This window comes from Homarus americanus, unplaced genomic scaffold, assembly GCF_018991925.1.
Source record: "Homarus americanus isolate GMGI-L3 unplaced genomic scaffold, GMGI_Hamer_2.0 scaffold53187, whole genome shotgun sequence".
NCBI classification, from domain to species: domain Eukaryota; kingdom Metazoa; phylum Arthropoda; class Malacostraca; order Decapoda; family Nephropidae; genus Homarus; species Homarus americanus.
The window spans coordinates 6,055-28,697 of NW_024715455.1; the positions used below are offsets into that span (position 1 = coordinate 6,055).

Here is a 22,643-nt window from a genome sequence, read left to right on the forward strand (position 1 = left end):
GAGTTTGTCTTGCTGCAGTGTTTCACAGTGTTTCTTGTAATAGTACTTTAGAGTGTGTATTGATGCAGTACTTCAGAGTGTGTCTTGATGCAGTGGTTCAGAGTGTGTCCTGTTGCAGTGGTTCACAGTCTGTCTTGATGCAGTCCTTCACAGTGTCTCTTGTTGCAGTACTTCAGAGTGTATCTTGATGCAGTGGTTCACAGTGTGTCTTGATGCAGCGGTTCAGAGTGTGTCTTGTTGCAGTGGTTGACAGTGTTTCTTGTAATAGTACTTCAGAGTGTGTATTGATAAAGTACTTCAGAGTGTGTCTTGATGCAGTACTTCAGAGTATGTCTTGATGCAGTGATTTACAGTGTGTCTTGTTGCAGTACTTCACAGTGTGTCTTATTGCAGTACTGCAGAGAGTGTCTTGATGCAGTGGATCACAGTGTGTCTTGTTGCAGTACTTCACATTGTGTCTTGTTGTAGTGGTTCACATTGTGTCTTGTTGCAGTACTTCAGAGTGTGTCTTGATGCAGTGGTTCACAGTGTGTATTGGCGCAATACTTCAGAATATGTCTTGATGCAGTGGTTCACAGTGTGTCTTGTTGCAGTACTTCACAGTGTGTCTTATTGCAGTACTGCAGAGAGTGTCTTGATGCAGTGGTTCACAGTGTCTCTTGTTGCAGTACTTCAGAGTGTATCTTGATGCAGTGGTTCACAGTATGTCTTGTTGCAGTGGTTGACTGTGTTTCTTGTAATAGTACTTCAGAGTGTGTATTGATAAAGTACTTCAGAGTGTGTCTTGATGCAGTTGTTCACAGTGTGTCTTGTTACAGTACTTCACAGTGTGTCTTGTTGCAGTACTTCAGAGTGTCTTTTGATGAAATGGTTCACAGTGTGTCTTATTGCAGTACTTCAGAGTGTTTCTTGATGCAGTGGTTCACAGTGTGTCTTGATGCAGTGGTTCAGAGTGTGTCTTGTTGCAGTGGTTGACTGTGTTTCTTGTAATAGTACTTCAGAGTGTGTATTGATAAAGTACTTCAGAGTGTGTCTTGATGCAGTTGTTCACAGTGTGTCTTGTTGCAGTACTTCACAGTGTGTCTTGTTGCAGTACTTCAGAGTGTCTTTTGATGAAATGGTTCACAGTGTGTCTTATTGCAGTACTGCAGAGTGTTTCTTGATGCAGTGGGTCACAGTGGGTCTTGTTGCAGTACTTCAATGTGTGTCTTGATGCAGTAGTTCACAATGTGTCTTGTTGCAGTACTTCAGAGTGTGTCTTGATGCAGTGGTTCAGAGTGTGTCTTGATGCAGTGGTTCAGAGTGTGTCGTGTTGCAGTGGTTCACAGTGTGTCTTGATGCAGTGGTTCACAGTGTGTCTTGTTGCATTACTTCAGAGTGTGTCTTGAGGCAGTGGTTCACAGTGTGTTTTGATGCAGTACTTCAGAGTATGTCTTGATGCAGTGGTTCACAGTGGGTCTTTTGCAGTACTTCAAAGTGTGTCTTGAGGCAGGGGTTCACTATGTGTCTTGCTGCAGTACTTCAGAGTGTGTCTTGTTGTAGTCGTTCAGAGTGTCTTATTACAGTGGTTCACAGTGTGTCTTGTTGCAGTACTTCACAGTGTGTCGTGATGCAGTGGTTCAGAGTGTCTTATTACAGTGGTTCACAGTGTGTCTTATTACAGTACTTCACATTGTGTCTCGTTGCAGTACTTCAGAGTGTGTCTTGATGCAGTGGTTCACAGTGTGTCTTGTTGCAGTACTTCACAGTGTGTTGTTGTAGTGGTTCAAAGTGTGTCTTGATGCAGTGGTTCACAGTGTGTCTTGATGCAGTACTTCAGAGTATGTCTTGATGCAGTGGTTCACAGTGTGTCTTGTTGCAGTACTTCAGAGTGTGTCCTGATGCAGTGGTTCACAGTGTGTATTGATGCAGTACTTCAGAGTGTGTCATGATGCAGTACTTCAGAGTGTGTCTTGTTGCAGTGGTTCAGAGTGTGTCTTGTTGCAGTGGTTCACAGTGTGTCTTGATGCAGTGGTTCACAGTGTGTCTTGATGCAGTACTTCAGAGTATGTCTTGATGCAGTGGTTCACAGTGGGTCTTCTTGCAGTACTTCAAAGTGTGTCTTGATGCAGGGGTTCACAATGTGTCTTGCTGCAGTACTTCAGAGTGTGTCTTGTTGTAGTGGTTCAGAGTGTCTTATTACAGTGGTTCACAGTGTGTCTTATTACAGTGCTTCACATTGTGTCTTCTTGTAGTGGTTCAGTGCGTCTTGTTGCAGTACTTCACAGTGTGTCTTGTTGCAGTACTTCAAAGTGTGTCTTGATGCAGTGGTTCAGAGTGTGTCTTGTTTCAGTATTTCAGAGTGTCTTGATGCAGTGGTTCACAGTGTTTCTTGTTGTAGTACTTCAGAGTGTGTTTACATGCAGTGGTTCACAGTGTCTTGTTTCAGTAGTTCACAGTGTGTCTTGATGCAGTACTTCAGAGTGTGCCTTGATGCAGTTGTTCGCAGTGCGTCTTGTTGCAGTACTTCACAGTGTGTCTTGTTGCAGTACTTCATAGTGTGTCTTGATGCAGTGGTTCAGAGTGTGTCTTGTTTCAGTACTTCAAAGTGTGTCTTGATGGAGTGGTTCACAGTCTTTCTTGTTGTAGTACTACAGATTGTGTATTGATGCAGTACTTCAGAGTGTGTGTTGTTGCAGTGGTTCAGAGTGTGTCTTGTTTCAGTGGTTCACAGTGTTTCTTGTTGTAGTACTTCAGAGTGTGTATTGATGCAGTACTTCAGAGTGTGTGTTGTTACAGTGGTTCACAGTGTGTCTTGATGCAGTGGTTCACAGTGTGTCTTGTTGCAGTACTTCACAGTGTGTCTTGATGGAGTGGTTCAGAGTGTCTTATTACAGTGGTTCACAGTGTGTCTTATTACAGCACTTCACATTGTGTCTTGTTGTAGTGGTTCACAGTGTGTCTTGTTGCAGTACTTCAGAGTGGGTCTTCATGCAGTGGTTCACGGTTTGTCTTGTTACAGTACTTAAGAGTGTCTTGTTGCTACTGATGCTTGATGCAGTGGTTCACAGTGTGTCTTGTTGCAGTTCTTTAGAGTGTGTCTTGAAGCAGTACTTTAGAGTGTGTCTTCATGCAGTGGTTCAGAGTGTGTCTTGTTTCAGTACTTCAGAGTGTGTCTTGATGCAGTGGTTCACAGTGTTTCTTGTTGTAGTACTTCACATTGTGTCTTGATGCTATGGTTCAGAGTGTCTTATTACAGTGGTTCACAGTGTGTCTTATTACAGTACTTCACATTGTGTCTTGTTGTAGTGGTTCACAGTGTGTCTTGTTGCAGTACTGCAGGGTGGGTCTTGATGCACTGGTTCACGATGTGTCTTGTTACAGTACTTAAGAGTGAGTCTTGATGCAGTGGTTCACAGTGTGTCTTGTTGCAGTACTTCACAGTGTGTGTTGTTGTATTAGCTCAAAGTGTGTCTTGATGCAGTACTTCAGAGTGTGTCTTGATGCAGTACTACAGAGTGTATCTTGATGCAGTTGTTCAGAGTTTGTCTTGCTGCAGTGTTTCACAGTGTTTCTTGTAATAGTACTTTAGAGTGTGTATTGATGCAGTACTTCAGAGTGTGTCTTGATGCAGTGGTTCAGAGTGTGTCCTGTTGCAGTGGTTCACAGTCTGTCTTGATGCAGTCCTTCACAGTGTCTCTTGTTGCAGTACTTCAGAGTGTATCTTGATGCAGTGGTTCACAGTGTGTCTTGATGCAGTGGTTCAGAGTGTGTCTTGTTGCAGTGGTTGACAGTGTTTCTTGTAATAGTACTTCAGAGTGTGTATTGATAAAGTACTTCAGAGTGTGTCTTGATGCAGTACTTCAGAGTATGTCTTGATGCAGTGATTTACAGTGTGTCTTGTTGCAGTACTTCACAGTGTGTCTTATTGCAGTACTGCAGAGAGTGTCTTGATGCAGTGGATCACAGTGTGTCTTGTTGCAGTACTTCACATTGTGTCTTGTTGTAGTGGTTCACATTGTGTCTTGTTGCAGTACTTCAGAGTGTGTCTTGATGCAGTGGTTCACAGTGTGTATTGGCGCAATACTTCAGAATATGTCTTGATGCAGTGGTTCACAGTGTGTCTTGTTGCAGTACTTCACAGTGTGTCTTATTGCAGTACTGCAGAGAGTGTCTTGATGCAGTGGTTCACAGTGTCTCTTGTTGCAGTACTTCAGAGTGTATCTTGATGCAGTGGTTCACAGTATGTCTTGTTGCAGTGGTTGACTGTGTTTCTTGTAATAGTACTTCAGAGTGTGTATTGATAAAGTACTTCAGAGTGTGTCTTGATGCAGTTGTTCACAGTGTGTCTTGTTACAGTACTTCACAGTGTGTCTTGTTGCAGTACTTCAGAGTGTCTTTTGATGAAATGGTTCACAGTGTGTCTTATTGCAGTACTTCAGAGTGTTTCTTGATGCAGTGGTTCACAGTGTGTCTTGATGCAGTGGTTCAGAGTGTGTCTTGTTGCAGTGGTTGACTGTGTTTCTTGTAATAGTACTTCAGAGTGTGTATTGATAAAGTACTTCAGAGTGTGTCTTGATGCAGTTGTTCACAGTGTGTCTTGTTGCAGTACTTCACAGTGTGTCTTGTTGCAGTACTTCAGAGTGTCTTTTGATGAAATGGTTCACAGTGTGTCTTATTGCAGTACTGCAGAGTTATTCTTGATGCAGTGGGTCACAGTGGGTCTTGTTGCAGTACTTCAATGTGTGTCTTGATGCAGTAGTTCACAATGTGTCTTGTTGCAGTACTTCAGAGTGTGTCTTGATGCAGTGGTTCAGAGTGTGTCTTGATGCAGTGGTTCAGAGTGTGTCGTGTTGCAGTGGTTCACAGTGTGTCTTGATGCAGTGGTTCACAGTGTGTCTTGTTGCATTACTTCAGAGTGTGTCTTGAGGCAGTGGTTCACAGTGTGTTTTGATGCAGTACTTCAGAGTATGTCTTGATGCAGTGGTTCACAGTGGGTCTTTTGCAGTACTTCAAAGTGTGTCTTGAGGCAGGGGTTCACTATGTGTCTTGCTGCAGTACTTCAGAGTGTGTCTTGTTGTAGTCGTTCAGAGTGTCTTATTACAGTGGTTCACAGTGTGTCTTGTTGCAGTACTTCACAGTGTGTCGTGATGCAGTGGTTCAGAGTGTCTTATTACAGTGGTTCACAGTGTGTCTTATTACAGTACTTCACATTGTGTCTCGTTGCAGTACTTCAGAGTGCAGTGGTTCACAGTGTGTCTTGTTGCAGTACTTCACAGTGTGTGTTGTTGTAGTGGTTCAAAGTGTGTCTTGATGCAGTGGTTCACAGTGTGTCTTGATGCAGTACTTCAGAGTATGTCTTGATGCAGTGGTTCACAGTGTGTCTTGTTGCAGTACTTCAGAGTGTGTCCTGATGCAGTGGTTCACAGTGTGTATTGATGCAGTACTTCAGAGTGTGTCATGATGCAGTACTTCAGAGTGTGTCTTGTTGCAGTGGTTCAGAGTGTGTCTTGTTGCAGTGGTTCACAGTGTGTCTTGATGCAGTGGTTCACAGTGTGTCTTGATGCAGTACTTCAGAGTATGTCTTGATGCAGTGGTTCACAGTGGGTCTTCTTGCAGTACTTCAAAGTGTGTCTTGATGCAGGGGTTCACAATGTGTCTTGCTGCAGTACTTCAGAGTGTGTCTTGTTGTAGTGGTTCAGAGTGTCTTATTACAGTGGTTCACAGTGTGTCTTATTACAGTGCTTCACATTGTGTCTTCTTGTAGTGGTTCAGTGCGTCTTGTTGCAGTACTTCACAGTGTGTCTTGTTGCAGTACTTCAAAGTGTGTCTTGATGCAGTGGTTCAGAGTGTGTCTTGTTTCAGTATTTCAGAGTGTCTTGATGCAGTGGTTCACAGTGTTTCTTGTTGTAGTACTTCAGAGTGTGTTTACATGCAGTGGTTCACAGTGTCTTGTTTCAGTAGTTCACAGTGTGTCTTGATGCAGTACTTCAGAGTGTGCCTTGATGCAGTTGTTCGCAGTGCGTCTTGTTGCAGTACTTCACAGTGTGTCTTGTTGCAGTACTTCATAGTGTGTCTTGATGCAGTGGTTCAGAGTGTGTCTTGTTTCAGTACTTCAAAGTGTGTCTTGATGGAGTGGTTCACAGTCTTTCTTGTTGTAGTACTACAGATTGTGTATTGATGCAGTACTTCAGAGTGTGTGTTGTTGCAGTGGTTCAGAGTGTGTCTTGTTTCAGTGGTTCACAGTGTTTCTTGTTGTAGTACTTCAGAGTGTGTATTGATGCAGTACTTCAGAGTGTGTGTTGTTACAGTGGTTCACAGTGTGTCTTGATGCAGTGGTTCACAGTGTGTCTTGTTGCAGTACTTCACAGTGTGTCTTGATGGAGTGGTTCAGAGTGTCTTATTACAGTGGTTCACAGTGTGTCTTATTACAGCACTTCACATTGTGTCTTGTTGTAGTGGTTCACAGTGTGTCTTGTTGCAGTACTTCAGAGTGGGTCTTCATGCAGTGGTTCACGGTTTGTCTTGTTACAGTACTTAAGAGTGTGTCTTGATGCAGTGGTTCACAGTGTGTCTTGTTGCGGTACTTCACAGTGTGTGTTATTGTGGTGGTTCAAAGTGTGTCTTGATGCAGTACTTCAGAGTGTGTCTTGATGTAGTACTACAGAGTGTATCTTGATGCAGTTGTTCAGAGTTTGTCTTGCTGCAGTGTTTCACAGTGTTTCTTGTAATAGTACTTTAGAGTGTGTATTGATGCAGTACTTCAGAGTGTGTCGTGATGCAGTGGTTCAGAGTGTGTCCTGTTGCAGTGGTTCACAGTGTGTCTTGATGCAGTGGTTCACAGTGTCTCTTGTTGCACTACTTCAGAGTGTGTCTTGATGCAGTGGTTCACAGTGTGTCTTGATGCAGTGGTTCAGAGTGTGTCTTGTTGCAGTGGTTGACAGTGTTTCTTGTAATAGTACTTCAGAGTGTGTATTGATAAAGTACATCAGAGTGTGTCTTGATGCAGTTGTTCACAGTGTGTCTTGTTGCAGTACTTCAGAGTGTGTCTTGATGCAGTGGATCATAGTGTGTCTTGTTGCAGTAATTAAGAGTGTGTCTTGATGCAGTGGTTCACAGTGTGTCTTGTTGCAGTACTTCAGAGTGTGTCTTGATGCAGTGGTTCACAGTGTCTCTTGTTGCAGTACTTCAGAGTATTTCTTGATGCAGTGGTTCACAGTGTGTCTTGTTGCAGTACTTCACAGTGTGTCTTATTGCAGTACTGCAGAGAGTGTCTTAATGCAGTGGATCACAGTGTGTCTTGTTGCAGTACTTCACATTGTGTCTTGTTGTAGTGGTTCACAGTGTGTCTTGTTGCAGTACTTCACAGTATGTGTTGTTGTAGTGTCTCAAACTTTGTCTTGATGCAGTACTTCAGAGTGTGTCTTGATGCAGTACTTCAGAGTGTGTCTTCATGCAGTGGTTCAGAGTGTGTCTTGTTGCAGTGGTTCAGAGTGTGTCTTGATGCAGTGGTTCACAGTGTGTCTTGTTGCAGTGGTTCAAAGTTTGTCTTGTTGCAGTACTTCAGAGTGTGTCTTGATGCAGTGGTTCACAGTTTGATGCAGTACTTCAGAGTGTGTCTTGATGCAGTACTTCAGAGTGTGTCTTCATGCAGTGGTTCAGAGTGTGTCTTGTTGCAGTGGTTCACAGTGTGTCTTGATGCAGTACTTCAGTGTGTCTTAATGCAGTGGTTCAAAGTTTGTCTTGTTGCAGTACTTCAGAGTGTGTCTTGATGCAGTGGTTCACAGTGTGTCTTGTTGCAGTACTTCAGAGTGTGTCTTGATGCAGGACTTCAGAGTATGTCTTGATGCAGTGGTTCTCAGTGGGTCTTCTTGCAGTACTTCAAAGTGTCTCTTGATGCAGTGGTTCACAGTGTGTCTTGATGCAGTACTTCAGAGTGTGTCTTAATGCAGTGGTTCAAAGTTTGTCTTGTTGCAGTACTTCAGAGTGTGTCTTGATGCAGTGGTTCACAGTGTGCCTTGATGCAGTACTTCAGAGTGTGTCTTGATGCAGTGGTTCACAGTGTGTCTTGATGCAGTGGTTCACAGTGTGTCTTGTTGCAGTACTTCACAGTGTGTCTTGTTGCATTACTTCACAGTGTGTCTTGTTGTAGTGGTTCAGAGTGTCTTATTACAGTGGTTCACAGTGTGTCTTATTACAGTGCATCACATTGTGTCTTGTAGTGGTTCAGTGTGTCTTGTTGCATTACTTCACAGTGTGTCCTGTTGCAGTACTTGACAGTGTGTCTTGTTGCAGTACTTCAGAGTGTGTCTTGTTGTAGTGGTTCAGAGTGCCTTATTACAGTGGTTCACAGTGTGTCTTATTACAGTACTTCACATTGTGTCTTGTTATAGTGGTTCACAGTGTGTCTTGTTGCAGTACTTCAGAGTGTGTCTTGATGCAGTGGTTCACAGTGTGTCTTGTTGCAGTTCTTTAGAGTGTGTCTTGAAGCAGTACTTTAGAGTGTGTCTTCATGCAGTGGTTCAGAGTGTGTCTTGTTTCAGTACTTCAGAGTGTGTCTTGATGCAGTGGTTCACAGTGTTTCTTGTTGTAGTACTTCACATTGTGTCTTGATGCTATGGTTCAGAGTGTCTTATTACAGTGGTTCACTGTACTGCGCACATCATTGTCATCCCTAAAAATCCCATCTAATTCATATTACGCTACATAACATTCAAATGCACAGCGCTTGTAGAACCCCAGAAAACGGGAAACATTGAGAAAGGACAACTCACCTACTCAAGGTTCCTAGACCATGTGTGGTATTGTACCCAGGTATAATTATATCATATCAAGTGTATGTATTCATAGCATTAAGGATCACTCAGGGTAGGCATAAGATGAATGTTAAAGTCCAGTTGAGCCGGACTAGGGTACTGTAAGACTAAGTGTGGAGCAGGGTTTGAAGGTCCTACTATTTACGTCTGTGAGCGTGTAGCGAACCTAACTCCAACAGATATCATATGAAAATACATGAGAACAATGATCTGGAAAAAGGGATAAATGTATCAGAACTATGTGAGGTGTTGACAGTGATCTAGAAACTATACTGGAAAGGAAATATCGTGTATGCGTCGGTATGAATTTAATACACCTCGTAGCCTCACGTGACATATACCCACGACAGGTACAGTGATCAGAGAATCTGAGGTCTGTGTTCAAATAGTGCACTGTGTGAGAGGAGGATCCCTCATTACAGTTTTTAAGTGAAGTTGATACACCCCCGCCATGATCATTCGGCTTTTGTTTCAAGGCGCGTCATGTACCCGCCTCAGATGCCCGTTGATATTAAAATCCCAGGCATTTAACCAAGCACTAGCAAACCAAGACCTGACCTTAGTGTATAAGTTAGGATTAATATATGTGTTTATAAGAAATGAGTGACAATATACCGTAAAGTGTTCAGGTGAGAACCATAAGAAACAAAAATGTAAATTGAGGATTGGAAACTGTAGGCCTATGTGACGAGAAGCGGCGGGAAGCCGGCCTTAGTCTTTCCCGTTCTGCCGTCAACACAGGTCAGTGTCCTAGCGGGCTATATCCCGCCCTACAATTAAGGTTGATAAATAACAGTGACTACAGTTTAAAGCTTTGCCGGATATATAAGTGTGATAGGGATGTGTTAAGGGATGGGATAACCGCCCGTCAGGCATTATTGCTTAGTCTTTCCCGTTCTGCCGTCAACACAGGTGCCACGTGGTTGGGGTATCTTGCCGCCCAGCCGCCATTGTCTCCTGGAGCGCCACACCAGGTGGGGAATTACTCCCCACTATACCAGTCCACTATGAACCGGTGGATTCCCAGCGCACCACTCCACATGAATAGTCACAACTAAGGAGACCGTGAGAAACTGCGGTCGTCACTTGGAGCGACCTATAATACCAGGCGTAGAAATAGTGCTGGTATGTCTCTGAGTGAAGCCCCCGTCTTTACCCACCGAGGGCGGTGTGCGAACGAGGGGCCCGTTGTGTATACCTAAAAGTCACAAGGAGTCACATACTTGCAGGTATGGAGTGTAACAGGTGTGTTGCGATGGTGCTACTATGTATGATAACCGACGGTGCTACAAGCCACACCAGTGGAACAGTCTGATGTGTTAAGGGATATTGTAAGAAGGAACGACCGAGATACGGCGTTCACCGATTGTTGTGCAATAAGTGGGTGGATGACCCGCCAGTAATGTAGGAGTCTGGGGCCCAGTTGGGTAACCAAAATTCCGTTGTTCTTCTGAGGAAGGCCAGTTCATGTATGTTTTTTTTACCAGTGTGTTTTATAAGAAATAAATCAATGAAGACATGTTATGGTTCCACCCTTCTTTACCCTTATCGATCTGATCAATGGAAAACCTAACCCAATGCCTAGTTCACTCTGCCCGCTACCTAACGAGCTACATGCTGTCCAGAGGGGGTCTGGTGGCAGCGACCCTTAGAAATTAAGATTAGAGTTAAGTTATCCCCTTAGATTTAGTGACCCCAGATCTGGCAGTATAAATTGGTGGCTATAGCGGTGGGATGGTTTTTAATCATTGATCAAATCCGAGGGAATTGAAGTTGTGATTTAAAGTTGCAAGTATAGACAAGTATTTTAATGATGGATAATCTGATTTTTGAGTGATACTTGCAGGTGAATAACATTGATTTGAGTACAGAAATGTAAGAAGAATTTTTGAAAATTTATACAGTACTGAAGTCATGTGTGTCATTGTGTGTTTTGTGTTTGTGTTTTATCCAGTTTAATATGTACTAATACTTGCAGAAGTTGTGGATTAACTTTGGTGACGTTGAGGTAAGGGAGTCCACACTGTGTCTGAGAAGTGTCTCAAGTGGTTCACCTATGGAATACCATAGGACTTTCGGTCTCCAGTTGATGTGAGTTATAATTTTTGGTGCCATGTTAAGAGGTTGCATAGTGTTGTATTATACCATTGATCAATTAAGGTTGTAGTAGTACAGGAGAGTAGTTGTGTTAAGCGGTTCGTATTTGTCTTGGGCCGAGAGGTAGCACTTTAGGTCAAAATGGCTGAGTCAGTAGAACAGGGAAGTACCATAGTTGGGGACACATTGACAGAGAGATTGGAAGAGGCTTTGCTGATCAACGCGAGACAATACTCGGCGTTAGAAGAATCACAGACACAGGTTAAGGAACTAAAACAAGAACTCCAGGAACTAAAACAAGAACTCCAGCATGCAAAGAACCAAGACACTGATCTAGGGTATGGTGTAGGTAGGGACACAAACCCAACTGACCCACCGGCAGAAAGTGCCCACTCTGTACCACAATCAGGGAACGATACCACACACCCAGGTAGCCTTAGAGTTGATCCAGGGGTTCTGCCCAAACTAACGGACATGGCCAAGAGGGATGATAGGGAAACAGCCGTGTTCAACCTTAGTTATGTTAGAACGTTATCATTGGAAACACTAACAGGGCCGGATTCTGAGAGCCATATTAGAACTTTTTGTAGACAGGTAGAGTGGTTACTGAAGCAGGATGGCCATAGGGTAGAAGCGGCTCTAAGCCGAATGGAGTATTCCGTAGAACAGAGGGTTCTACAGGAATTGGATAGCAAGAAGATGTGGGATTGGAACACCCTTAAGCAAGCTTTGACAAAGTTCGACACAGGCCAGAATACTCTGAGTAAGGCATGGGAAAGTTTTATGAGAGAAGAATATCATGTAGAGGACGAGCCGGGAATATGTGTGGAACGAATGAAGTATAAGCTGGCAGCCATAGAGAGCAAGTTTGAAGTGATACAAGGGAAGGATCAGCTGATGAAAGATGTATTGTATACGGGATTGCCAGGGCAAATGCAGAGAGAGTTAAGAAGATACAACCAGTTAGGCATATCCTTAGAGCCTTTTTTGAATGAGTTGACAAAGTGTAGGGACTGGTATTTGAGATCACAGGGCAGGGGACAACAACATGTTAGACAGACCCGCCAGGGACCAGTACCAGAGGCTTATAGAGCCCAGGGGGACTATCGTAGGAACGAGACGGACGGAAGACCGGGTCGGAACACGAGGGGGAAGGAAAATAACACTCAAGGTTGGACAGGAAATGAATGGTGCGGATATTGTAGGAAGGATACCCATAGTCCGCATAATTGCCCCTCCAGACCCAGACCAGGTTCATGTTACGCGTGCCTGAGGATGAACTGTAAGAGTTATTTCGCCACTTGTCCAGGACGCCAAGCTAGGAATCCCCATTCGGGCCAATGACCACGACAGCCGTTCCCACGCAGTTCTCCATGTATTAAGTTACCTATATGTGGACATACTTGTCTAGCATTGGTTGATACGGGTAGTGAAGCTACTATCATTAAAGATAGCTTGGTTAGTGCCTTGAAGGTGGGGCCCATTAGGCCTTGTACCCAAAGATATGTAGCTATTAACGGGGAAGAGTTTAAGACCCTAGGCACTGTTGTCATCAGTGTACAGTTGTCCCGTAGGAAAAGAATCCGTCACCAAACCGTAATAGTGGAAGATAACATGTTGGATACTGATGTATTATTGGGAGCAGACATTTTAGGCAGATTTGGAGTTTGGTGGCATCACGAAAAAAATCAGTTCAGTTGGGGGGGTCATAAACAAGTTTATTGGACACCGAGTCATGGAGGAAAGTTGCGAACGGTTGTCAAAGTCAAACAGTTCACGAAGGCTTCGATCGTATCTTTCCCCAAGGAGCTAACTAGCTTACACATTGATAGGAAGACTAGAATAAGTGGGCACAGTTCTCAGATTAGGCCAGTTAAAGTGAAGGTAGGGGTAGGTCAGACCATAAGTATTAGATTTACGCATAAGGGGCTGAAACAACACCCGGATATGTGTGTGATAGTCCAAGATGATTCCTGCGTTTATGTTCCTATGAGTAATGTTTCAGAGCAGCCAGTTTGTTTGAGTCCGGGTGCGGTTTTAGGTGAATATGAAGTAGTTAATGATGAGGAATTCTGTTACTTTGATGATGAAGGGAATAATCTCGGAACTATCTCACACATTTATGAAGAGTTAGGTGAGGTAGGCCGGTCTGTAGACATACCCCTGTGCTCACCACATCACCTGGCCCTACAGAGAGAAGATGATAAGAGGTCTAACAAAATCCCCTTAAGACTGACGCATGATGTGAAATTCCCAACTCAATGCTTACTTTGTAGGGGTATGGAAAATTCCCCAGTCCACAAAATTAGACGAGCTCAGGAAGTACTAAATTCTATGGTACCAGACTGTGATGAAGTGACACGTGGGGAAACTAGACAGGACAAATTAAAAGAGTTAATTAGGACCCAGCAATGGCCACACTTAGATAGGGACATGCGGACACAGTTGCAACAGGTGGTAATGAATCATGATGCGTTGTTTGTATTAGGTCCAAATGAAATCGGCACCATTAAGGGTTTGCCAGCTAACATCCCATTGGTTAATGAACAACCTGTAAGAGGACCTCAGTATAGGTATCCCGAGAAAGCCAAGGGTACTATTAAAGAAATGATGAGAGACATGAGAGATAGGGACATCATTGAACCATCAACCGCTGTCTGGCTATCACCTATCGTGTTAGTAACTAAACCTAATGGGTCGAAACGTATGTGCCTTGATTTCCGAGCAGTCAACAAACACCTGAAAATAGATATACAACCTTTGCCAAGATTGGATGAATTAGTTGAGAAGGCTGCCGGAAATAAATATTATGCCACCTTAGATTTGAAGGATGCTTACTATCAGGTAATTCTTGACCCCCACAGTAGAGATATAACCACCTTCAGTGATGGGTATAATTTATGGCGGTTCAAACGCCTCCCTTTTGGTTTGTCAGCCAGCCCAGCCGTTTTTACGAGGGAAGTCAACAGGGTCTTAGCTCCTTTAGCAGAAGAAGATTGGGTCAGGAACTATCTAGATGATGTCATAGTGTGGGCTCCTGATTTCAATACCCTCATGGGCCGATTGGCTAAAGTATTTGACAGGTTTGTAAATATGGGAATCAAATTAAACCTATCTAAATGTCAGTTTGGTCAGAGACAAGTAAAATTCTTAGGACATATCGTTTCAGAGAAAGGCATTGAGCCGGATCCAGAGAATGTAAAAGCAGTAACAGACTGTAAACCACCCACTAATGTCAAACAAGTCCGACAATTTTTAGGGATGTGCGGGTTTTATCGTAAGCATGTTTCAAATTTTGCTAAGATTGCATATCCTATCACAGAACTCACTAAGAACCAAGCTGCCTTTGCCTGGACAGCTGAATGCCAGACAGCTTTTGACACGTTAAAGCGGACATTAGCTTCCTTTCCAGTACTAGTAAAAGTGGACATGGATAAACCATTTGAGCTACACAGTGACGCTAGTAATTTCTGTGTAGGAGCCTCACTAAATCAATTACAGGATGACGGTTCTTTGCGTCCTGTTGGGTATTTCTCTCGGAAGCTAAAGCCCGCGGAAACACGGTATTCCACCACCGACCAAGAAGCATTGGGGATAGTGTTAGCCTGTAGATTTTTCCATCATTTTCTGTGGGGTTCCCAATTCACCATCAAGACTGACCACCAGCCGTTAACGTCTGTTTTAACAAGAAAACTAAAAGTCAAAGAATGAATAGATGGATGTTGGAAATGAGGGATTACATATATAAGATAGAGTACAAACCTGGAAAGGCAAATCTAGTCGCGGACGCATTGAGTAGGCCGGTAGGGGCCCTAAGGAAAGTAGCCAGGGGTAGGATGGTAGGTCAGCTCCCTCAGCTAGATGGTTTAACGCCTCGGCAGTTAGGAATAGAACAAAGAAAAGACGAGAGGTGGGAAACACTGGCTAGTTATTTAGAAGGAGGACAGGTACCCAAACATAAATATCCAAAGACGACTATTGACAAATTTGAAGTCGCGGAGGGGGTATTGTATTTAGTAAAGGAACAAATTGACAAAGCATTGCTGTACTGCCTTGTAATACCTGATCATTTGCGTAAAGCAGCACTAGAGTGGGCACATAACAGAGAGGCCTCAGGTCACTTAGGACAGTGGAAGACTATAGCCAGAGTAGAAGGCCTTTTCTATTGGCCAAATTATCGCAGAGACTGTGTGAAATTTGTAGAATCATGTGAAGTGTGTCAAAGGTTCAAAGGGACGAAGGGGTTAGAACAGCAATGGCAGGGGATGTCAGAAGTAACTAAACCTTTGGAGAGAGTATCTGTGGACTTGACAGACTTACATAATAGTGCGAAGGGGTATCGCTATGTGTTGACCGTCATAGATCACTATTCTAGGTTTGTCAATTTCTACCCATTGAGAACCAAATCCACTCAGGAAGTGACCAGGGAATTTAGTAAATTCATTCATGTCTTCGGTAGCCCTGGAGTAGTCATTGCAGATAATGGAGGGGAATTTACCGCAACACAATTTAGAGAACTATGTAACGTAACTGGCATTAAGAACTATTTTACATTGCCTTACCACCCTAGAGGTAATAGTGTCACAGAGAGAATGCACAGGACCTTTAAAACAACACTTGCCATCATGTGTGAAGATAATCCACTTCAGTGGCCAAAATTTCTCAGTCCCGTGCAGTCGGCTCTGAACACGTCTGTCCATGCCACAACTGGAGTACAGCCTCATTTTGCTTTCTTTTCAAGGCATGTACAAAGACAAGTAGGAATTGACTTACCTATAATAGAGAGTGAGAGCAGTCACGAGTTGAAGGAAGCCCATAGGTTGATAAAAGAGGTGTCTGCCAGGATGTCGCGAGAGACCAGAGAGAGAGCAAATAGATCAAGAACGAACCAAACTATGCAGTTAGGAGAAACAGTATGGGTGAGGAATGAATGGCCCAACCCTGGGACCAGTAGGAAGTTGAATACCAAGTGGAAGGGTCCGTACACTATAACAGAAATTATACGAGATGGTGCCGCATATGAGTTGACTAACCCCTTGGATGAAAGTGAGGTAATAAAGAGAGCGGCTGAGAAAGTAAAGAGGTATGTAAGTAGAGACATGTTTGTTCAGCTGAATGAGTCCTTCCTTCCACCCTGTGATTCTTCCTCGGGGTCAGACGAAACAGATGAGGACAGTGATGACGGAAATGTGGAAGGTCAACCTGCAAGTAGATTCCCTGTGAGGCAGAGGAGACCAGTAGTTAGAATGGATTTGTAGGAAATCTAGTTCCAGAATATTGCTTCAATTGAATATTATTGGCTTTCCCGTTGTTAGGTTGATTTGTTGAATTATACAGTTTTGGGCGGGGGAGGCAGTTGCTCCGCTGGTTTGTCGGGATGCTTTTTGAAGATCAACTATTAGTAGTGGTCTCTATATTGTCAGAATGTTTTTTTTGGGTTGTTGACTTCGTCAGTCGTACTGAAGTCACCCCAACATTATAAATCCCAGTTCGTATGAACTGAAGTCCGGAAACCCAGTTGCTGCCTATGTTGTTGAAAGAAAAAATCTCAGTTTATGTGTGTCAAAAGTTTGTGGGTTGTTGACTTCGTCAGTCGTACTGAAGTCACCCCAACATTATAAATCCCAGTTCTTATGAACTGAAGTCCGGAAATCCAGTTGCTGCCTATGTTGTCGAAAGAAAAAAATCTCAGTTTATGTGTGTCAAAAGTTTGTGGGTTGTTGACTTCGTCAGTCGTACTGAAGTCACCCCAACATTATAAATCCCAGTTCTGAGGAACTGAAGTCCGGAGGTCCAGTTGCTGCCTATGTTGTCGAAAAGAAAAAAGCTCAGTTTATGTGTGTCGGAAGTTTTGTTTGGGTTGTTGACTCGCTCCGGGTGAGGGAGTCACCCCGACTTTCAAATGCCAGTTCTGTTGAACTGTGAGATAGAAAATACGGGTTTTGTGTTATGAGCCCCAAAGTGTATGTCTAGAAACATGGTTTTGGTGTTGAAAAGGTGAATTATTATTGAAAGGAAGTAGTAATCTGAGGAAGTGTCTGATGTAACTAATTCCCCATTCATAGACAAGAATTTAAATTCCTTAGGATATGTAATTTCATGCAGAGAACTTTTGTTGTAGATGTAATGTCAAAGAGTCACTGTTTATGTGCTGGTGCCAAAAGTAGGTTGAGGTATTACGCTGATGAACTGTTAAGGGAATGTTCCCTATACTATATTGTACTGAGCTAAGAATTGATAAGTTGGGGTATGTATAGGTGACGGAGACTCGAGTATGAAAAGTTTGTCTCCTTATAATTTTCTCTTTACTGATATATTGTATACCGAACTAGCAGGATTGTAAACGGTTGTCTGATGTATATGGTAGCGGAGACGCTCGTAGGAAACGTTTAAGTCTCCTTATGTTTTGTGTGTTGGATTAAGGTACTCTAATCCTGAACTATTAGGATGTTGTAAAATGTATGTACACTACAGCGTTAGTGCTTTGCATATTATTTCGCATAATATGAACCTTTGGGAGGGGAAGGCTATGTACTGCGCACATCATTGTCATCCCTAAAAATCCCATCTAATTCATATTACGCTACATAACATTCAAATGCACAGCGCTTGTAGAACCCCAGAAAACGGGAAACATTGAGAAAGGACAACTCACCTACTCAAGGTTCCTAGACCATGTGTGGTATTGTACCCAGGTATAGATATATCATATCAAGTGTATGTATTCATAGCATTAAGGATCACTCAGGGTAGGCATAAGATGAATGTTAAGTCCAGTTGAGCCGGACTAGGGTACTGTAAGACTAAGTGTGGAGCAGGGTTTGAAGGTCCTACTATTTACGTCTGTGAGCGTGTAGCGAACCTAACTCCAACAGATATCATATGAAAATACATACGAACAATGATCGGGAAAAAGGGATAAATGTATCAGAACTATGTGAGGTGTTGACAGTGATCTAGAAACTATACTGGAAAGGAAATATCGTGTATGCGTCGGTATGAATTTAATACACCTCGTAGCCTCACGTGACATATACCCACGACAGGTACAGTGATCAGAGAATCTGAGGTCTGTGTTCAAATCGTGCGCTGCGTGAGAGGAGGACCCCTCATTACAGTTTTTAAGTGAAGTTGATACACCCCCGCCATGATCATTCGGCTTTTGTTTCAAGGCGCGTCATGTACCCGCCTCAGATGCCCGTTGATATTAAAATCCCAGGCATTTAACCAAGCACTAGCAAACCAAGACCTGACCTTAGTGTATAAGTTAGGATTAATATATGTGTTTATAAGAAATGAGGGACAATATACCGTAAAGTGTTCAGGGGAGAACCATAAAAAACAAAAATGTAAATTGAGGATTGGAAACTGTAGGCCTATGTGACGAGAAGCGGCGGGAAGCCGGCCTTAGTCTTTCCCGTTCTGCCGTCAACACAGGTCAGTGTCCTAGCGGGCTATATCCCGCCCTACAATTAAGGTTGATAAATAACAGTGACTACAGTTTAAAGCTTTGCCGGATATATAAGTGTGATAGGGATGTGTTAAGGGATGGGATAACCGCCCGTCAGGCATTATTGCTTAGTCTTTCCCGTTCTGCCGTCAACACAGGTGCCACGTGGTTGGGGTATCTTGCCGCCCAGCCGCCATTGTCTCCTGGAGCGCCACACCAGGTGGGGAATTACTCCCCACTATACCAGTCCACTATGAACCGGTGGATTCCCAGCGCACCACCCCACATGATTAGTCACAACTAAGGAGACCGTGAGAAACTGCGGTCGTCACTTGGGGCGACCTATAATACCAGGCGTAGAAATAGTGCTGGTATGTCTCTAGGTCAAGCCCTCGTCCTTACCCACCGAGGGCGGTGTGCGAACGAGGGGCCCGTGGTGTAGACCTAAAAGTCACAAGGAGTCACATACTTGCAGGTATGGAGTGTAACAGGTGTGTTGCGATGGTGCTACTATGTATGATAACCGACGGTGCTACAAGCCACACCAGTGGACAAGTCTGATGTGTTAAGGGATATTGTAAGAAGGAACGACCGAGATACGGCGTTCACCGATTGTTGTGCAATAAGTGGGTGGATGACCCGCCAGTAATGTAGGAGTCCGGGGCCCAGTTGGGTAACCAAAATTCCGTTGTTCTTCTGAGGAAGGCCAGTTCATGTATGTTTTTTTTACCAGTGTGTTTTATAAGAAATAAATCAATGAAGACATGTTATGGTTTCACCCTTCTTTACCCTTATCGATCTGATCAATGGAAAACCTAACCCAATGCCTAGTCCGCTCTGCCCGCTACCTAACGAGCTACAGGCTGTCCAGAGGGGGTCTGGTGGCAGCGACCCTTAGGAATTAAGATTAGAGTTAAGTTATCCCTTTAGATTTAGTGACCCCAGATCTGGCAGTATAATACCATAAACACAGCATCATTGGATAGGATTTTTCGACTGCATAACTCTTGCAATGCATAGCATTGCAGATGCAATGCACTCGGTGTTAGCTACAAGCTGTAAAAAACTGTCACTCATTTGTGTTTGAACACGAAGCATCTCTCGAAGAAGATCTTCATCTTTTCGGGCAGAAGAGGTTCGTGGCCTCCTGCCACTTCTGCTGGTACTTGGCATTGGAGGTGAACCCATTTCACCAGTGGAATCACCAGTTACAGTTGACCTAACAGCTGTGGCAGAAGGGGTACTAGACCTACTTCGCTGTTCCGTGGTAGCAGCAATAGGTTGACGAGTATTGCTTGAACTACATGTTTCTACCTCATATGTCCCGGATGATGAAAATCCAGGAATGTTTGTAGGTGCTGAAGTTTCAGGTTCTAAATGCACAATGGGCACTGTGATATCATGTTCCTGTATATCCTCATTCAGAATGCAGGTTATAAAATCATCTTTCTCTTGAACGGGCCGAAACATAAATTCCTCTCGGAAACAACTACCGGTAGCTGTAAACCTAGCTCCTGAGGGTCCGGGGGTTGGTTCTCTTTCTTCTTCTGGAAAGAAATGTAGTATAATAGGTTGATTGAAGTCTATGTTAAGAGTATAATTAAAATATTACACTGTATTTCCAAATATACAAAAGCTTTTAGGAAAAATAATGGTTTGAAAAATAGTGTTGACCATCTAAATATATTTGTTTAAAATATTTTTAAATCTAAATATCAACTAGGCGTTAAATTTCTTATATTTGCACTTCTCAATTTTGTCCATTAACATACGAGTTATAACAACATTTAATATATAACTTAGGGAAGCAATAAACAAGCTAGAAATGAAACCAACTTACTAGTGTTGTTATTTTTCAAAATATATATATATGAAATCAGTATTTCCAAATCAAGATGTGAAAACATGTCTCCAAAAGTTTTTTTTAATTATAAAACAAGGACAGAAAAGAACAAAATATATCAGGGGGTTGGAAAAGTATTTTGACTGAATTACCATTAATAGGTTCTTCACTTTCAACATCCCCTGGAATCCCATGTATAGAGGCTGGATCTAATAGTTGAAGAATTGCTTCTTCAATTGCAGTGTATGTAATTTCAATTTGGGAGCCGCCACCTTGAAGAGAAAATATAAATAATAACTGTCTTACTGTGAGCTGTGGTTACATACACTATACGCTAACTATGTTATATTTGGCAGAAATCATAGTTACAAAGGAATCTACTGAAATAGTTCCAACATTATAACCTAACCTATCATTGTAGCTGTAGCCACAAAAATTCTCCTTTATCTATGTCAAAAGTTAATTAGATTTAAGGTAACAAACAATAAATGGTAAAATAAGTCAAAAAAAATAGTCGCAGCCAGAAATTTTCAACCTGTATTAGTTGTAAACTCATAAGATAGAACATCCTTGCCTATAAGCCTAACAAAGTAAAATTTACATATTAATGTATACCAAATATGAATATAAATCTATTGATGAATGAAAATTAACGACATAAAAAAAGGAATTCTATGGCAACTTATACATTATGACCTTCATTACCGTCGGAAATAACGTAATTATTAATATGTAGTTTATAACAGTAACCAAACCTACCTAACCTAGCTTCCTTTACCAACGGGAGGCCTCCGCCGCCCTGCCACACAAACTCATATTAACTATCTCTGCTGTTCCACGTCAGTTGCGACACAATGACAAGTGTGTCTTAAAATTGTGTAATGTATATGATAGGTATAATAAGAAAATCCAAAAGTTGTGGGGAAATTATTAACAGTAGTACAGACTTCCCTGACTACCGGGTGGGAAGATATTGGAAGCATAATGTGTACTCTAATGGTAGACCCTGCTGCCATATGGCATCACGAAAATTAGGAGCAAGTCTAAGGTTGCTAATCTGACTAAATGTGTCATTTACACACAATTGCAGGGTCGCAATTGTTTCTCGTAATATCAACAACACAACATACATACTGTATATTGATTCTCACTTTTTGTGTTTTCATTTCGGTATTTATGGTTATTTATTATTAATATTATCATTAATAAAGAGGTATTTTTATTAATAGTACTAAAGAATTATTATTACAGGCCCCGACGTGGGTCAGTGACTGTGCCTGGGTTGGTTAATCCACGTAAAAAGAAAAAAAAAATTTAGGTTGAACGGTAAAGTTTTTACTATTTACTCACACGGAAAACTTCGAAGAACGATGTTTCTTTTAATGAATGTGCTCATATAAGGAAAATATGTGTATTCATTCACGATGGAGAGCCACCACACTACTTACTTCCTTGAGTTTACAAACACGTAAAATCGTACCAAGCCTCAGAAAAACCATAGTTAAGTTTGTTTCATATTATCAATCAATAACCACGCTAACAATATTATGACTTACCTGTTCCACCAGCATATTTCTTATCTTGTGCTGCTTTTTTCTTAACGCTAACACGAAGATCAGAAAACTTCCGCCGAATTTCAGTAACATTGCGGGTGACTCTACCAACAGCATTCACCGCATTTAACACTTCACCCCAGGCATGGTTTTTTAGTTGAAGTGTACATCTAGTTGAGTCCAACTTCCCTAAAATCATTTCTTTTCGTTTGGCTACCTCAGTCACAAGAGCGTATACTTCAGCCTCACTGAAATTAGGCCGTCTCTTCTTGGCTGGTGGTCCTTCCATGTTTACACAATAATATTACGTGCGTCGCTCTCAGCTGATTTCACCTTCTCTTGTGATTGGTTGATGATTTTGTTAACTGAGCGTTGATTGGCCAACGAGCATCTGCACTGACATCTACCGTCCGACAAGAGAACTTAATTTACAGGGTAAACACTAGAGTTATGAGAACTTATGGTAGTCTTACGGAACCATAATTAAATTTTGAGTATGCTAAATTTATGGTACTGTAAGGCTTCCACAATATATGGTACTGTATCATGCTGAAAAACGTAACTTTTGAGGTGTTTTGAGTATCCGGCCCCTTGACATTAGGTTATGCAGCTGGCAGCTTAAACACCTTAAACAAATTCACGTCTAGGTGGCCCTAGGGCCGGCCATCCTCGTTGCACGAGGAGCAACCATTATTTATTAATACCCCCCACATTTTTTTTTCTTTTGCATCTAATGTTAAGTATTTTTTTTTTGCTGGTTTTGGTTGTTTCCTGAATAATAAATAACATCTCTTATGTCGAAATGAAATATCACACCAATCCTGTTCTTAAAAACCAAGCACTTTAACCATATAATTACATCATATAGCTGTAGTATTATGATCTATTCACGATCAAACATTCTT

General features: G+C 42.4%; 1 protein-coding gene across 1 annotated transcript; it reads right to left on the minus strand.

The window, feature by feature from the left end:
• Positions 1–19,306: 19,306 nt before the first annotated feature.
• LOC121857834 (nuclear apoptosis-inducing factor 1-like) lies at positions 19,307–22,057 on the minus strand. The gene is made up of 2 exons (XM_042354100.1): positions 21,742–22,057; positions 19,307–19,889 (listed from the first exon to the last, which is right to left on the minus strand). Exons 1-2 carry the CDS (start codon positions 22,025–22,027, stop codon positions 19,318–19,320), a joined length of 858 nt encoding a protein of 285 aa, XP_042210034.1. The 5' UTR covers positions 22,028–22,057; the 3' UTR covers positions 19,307–19,317.
• Positions 22,058–22,643: the final 586 nt, after the last annotated feature.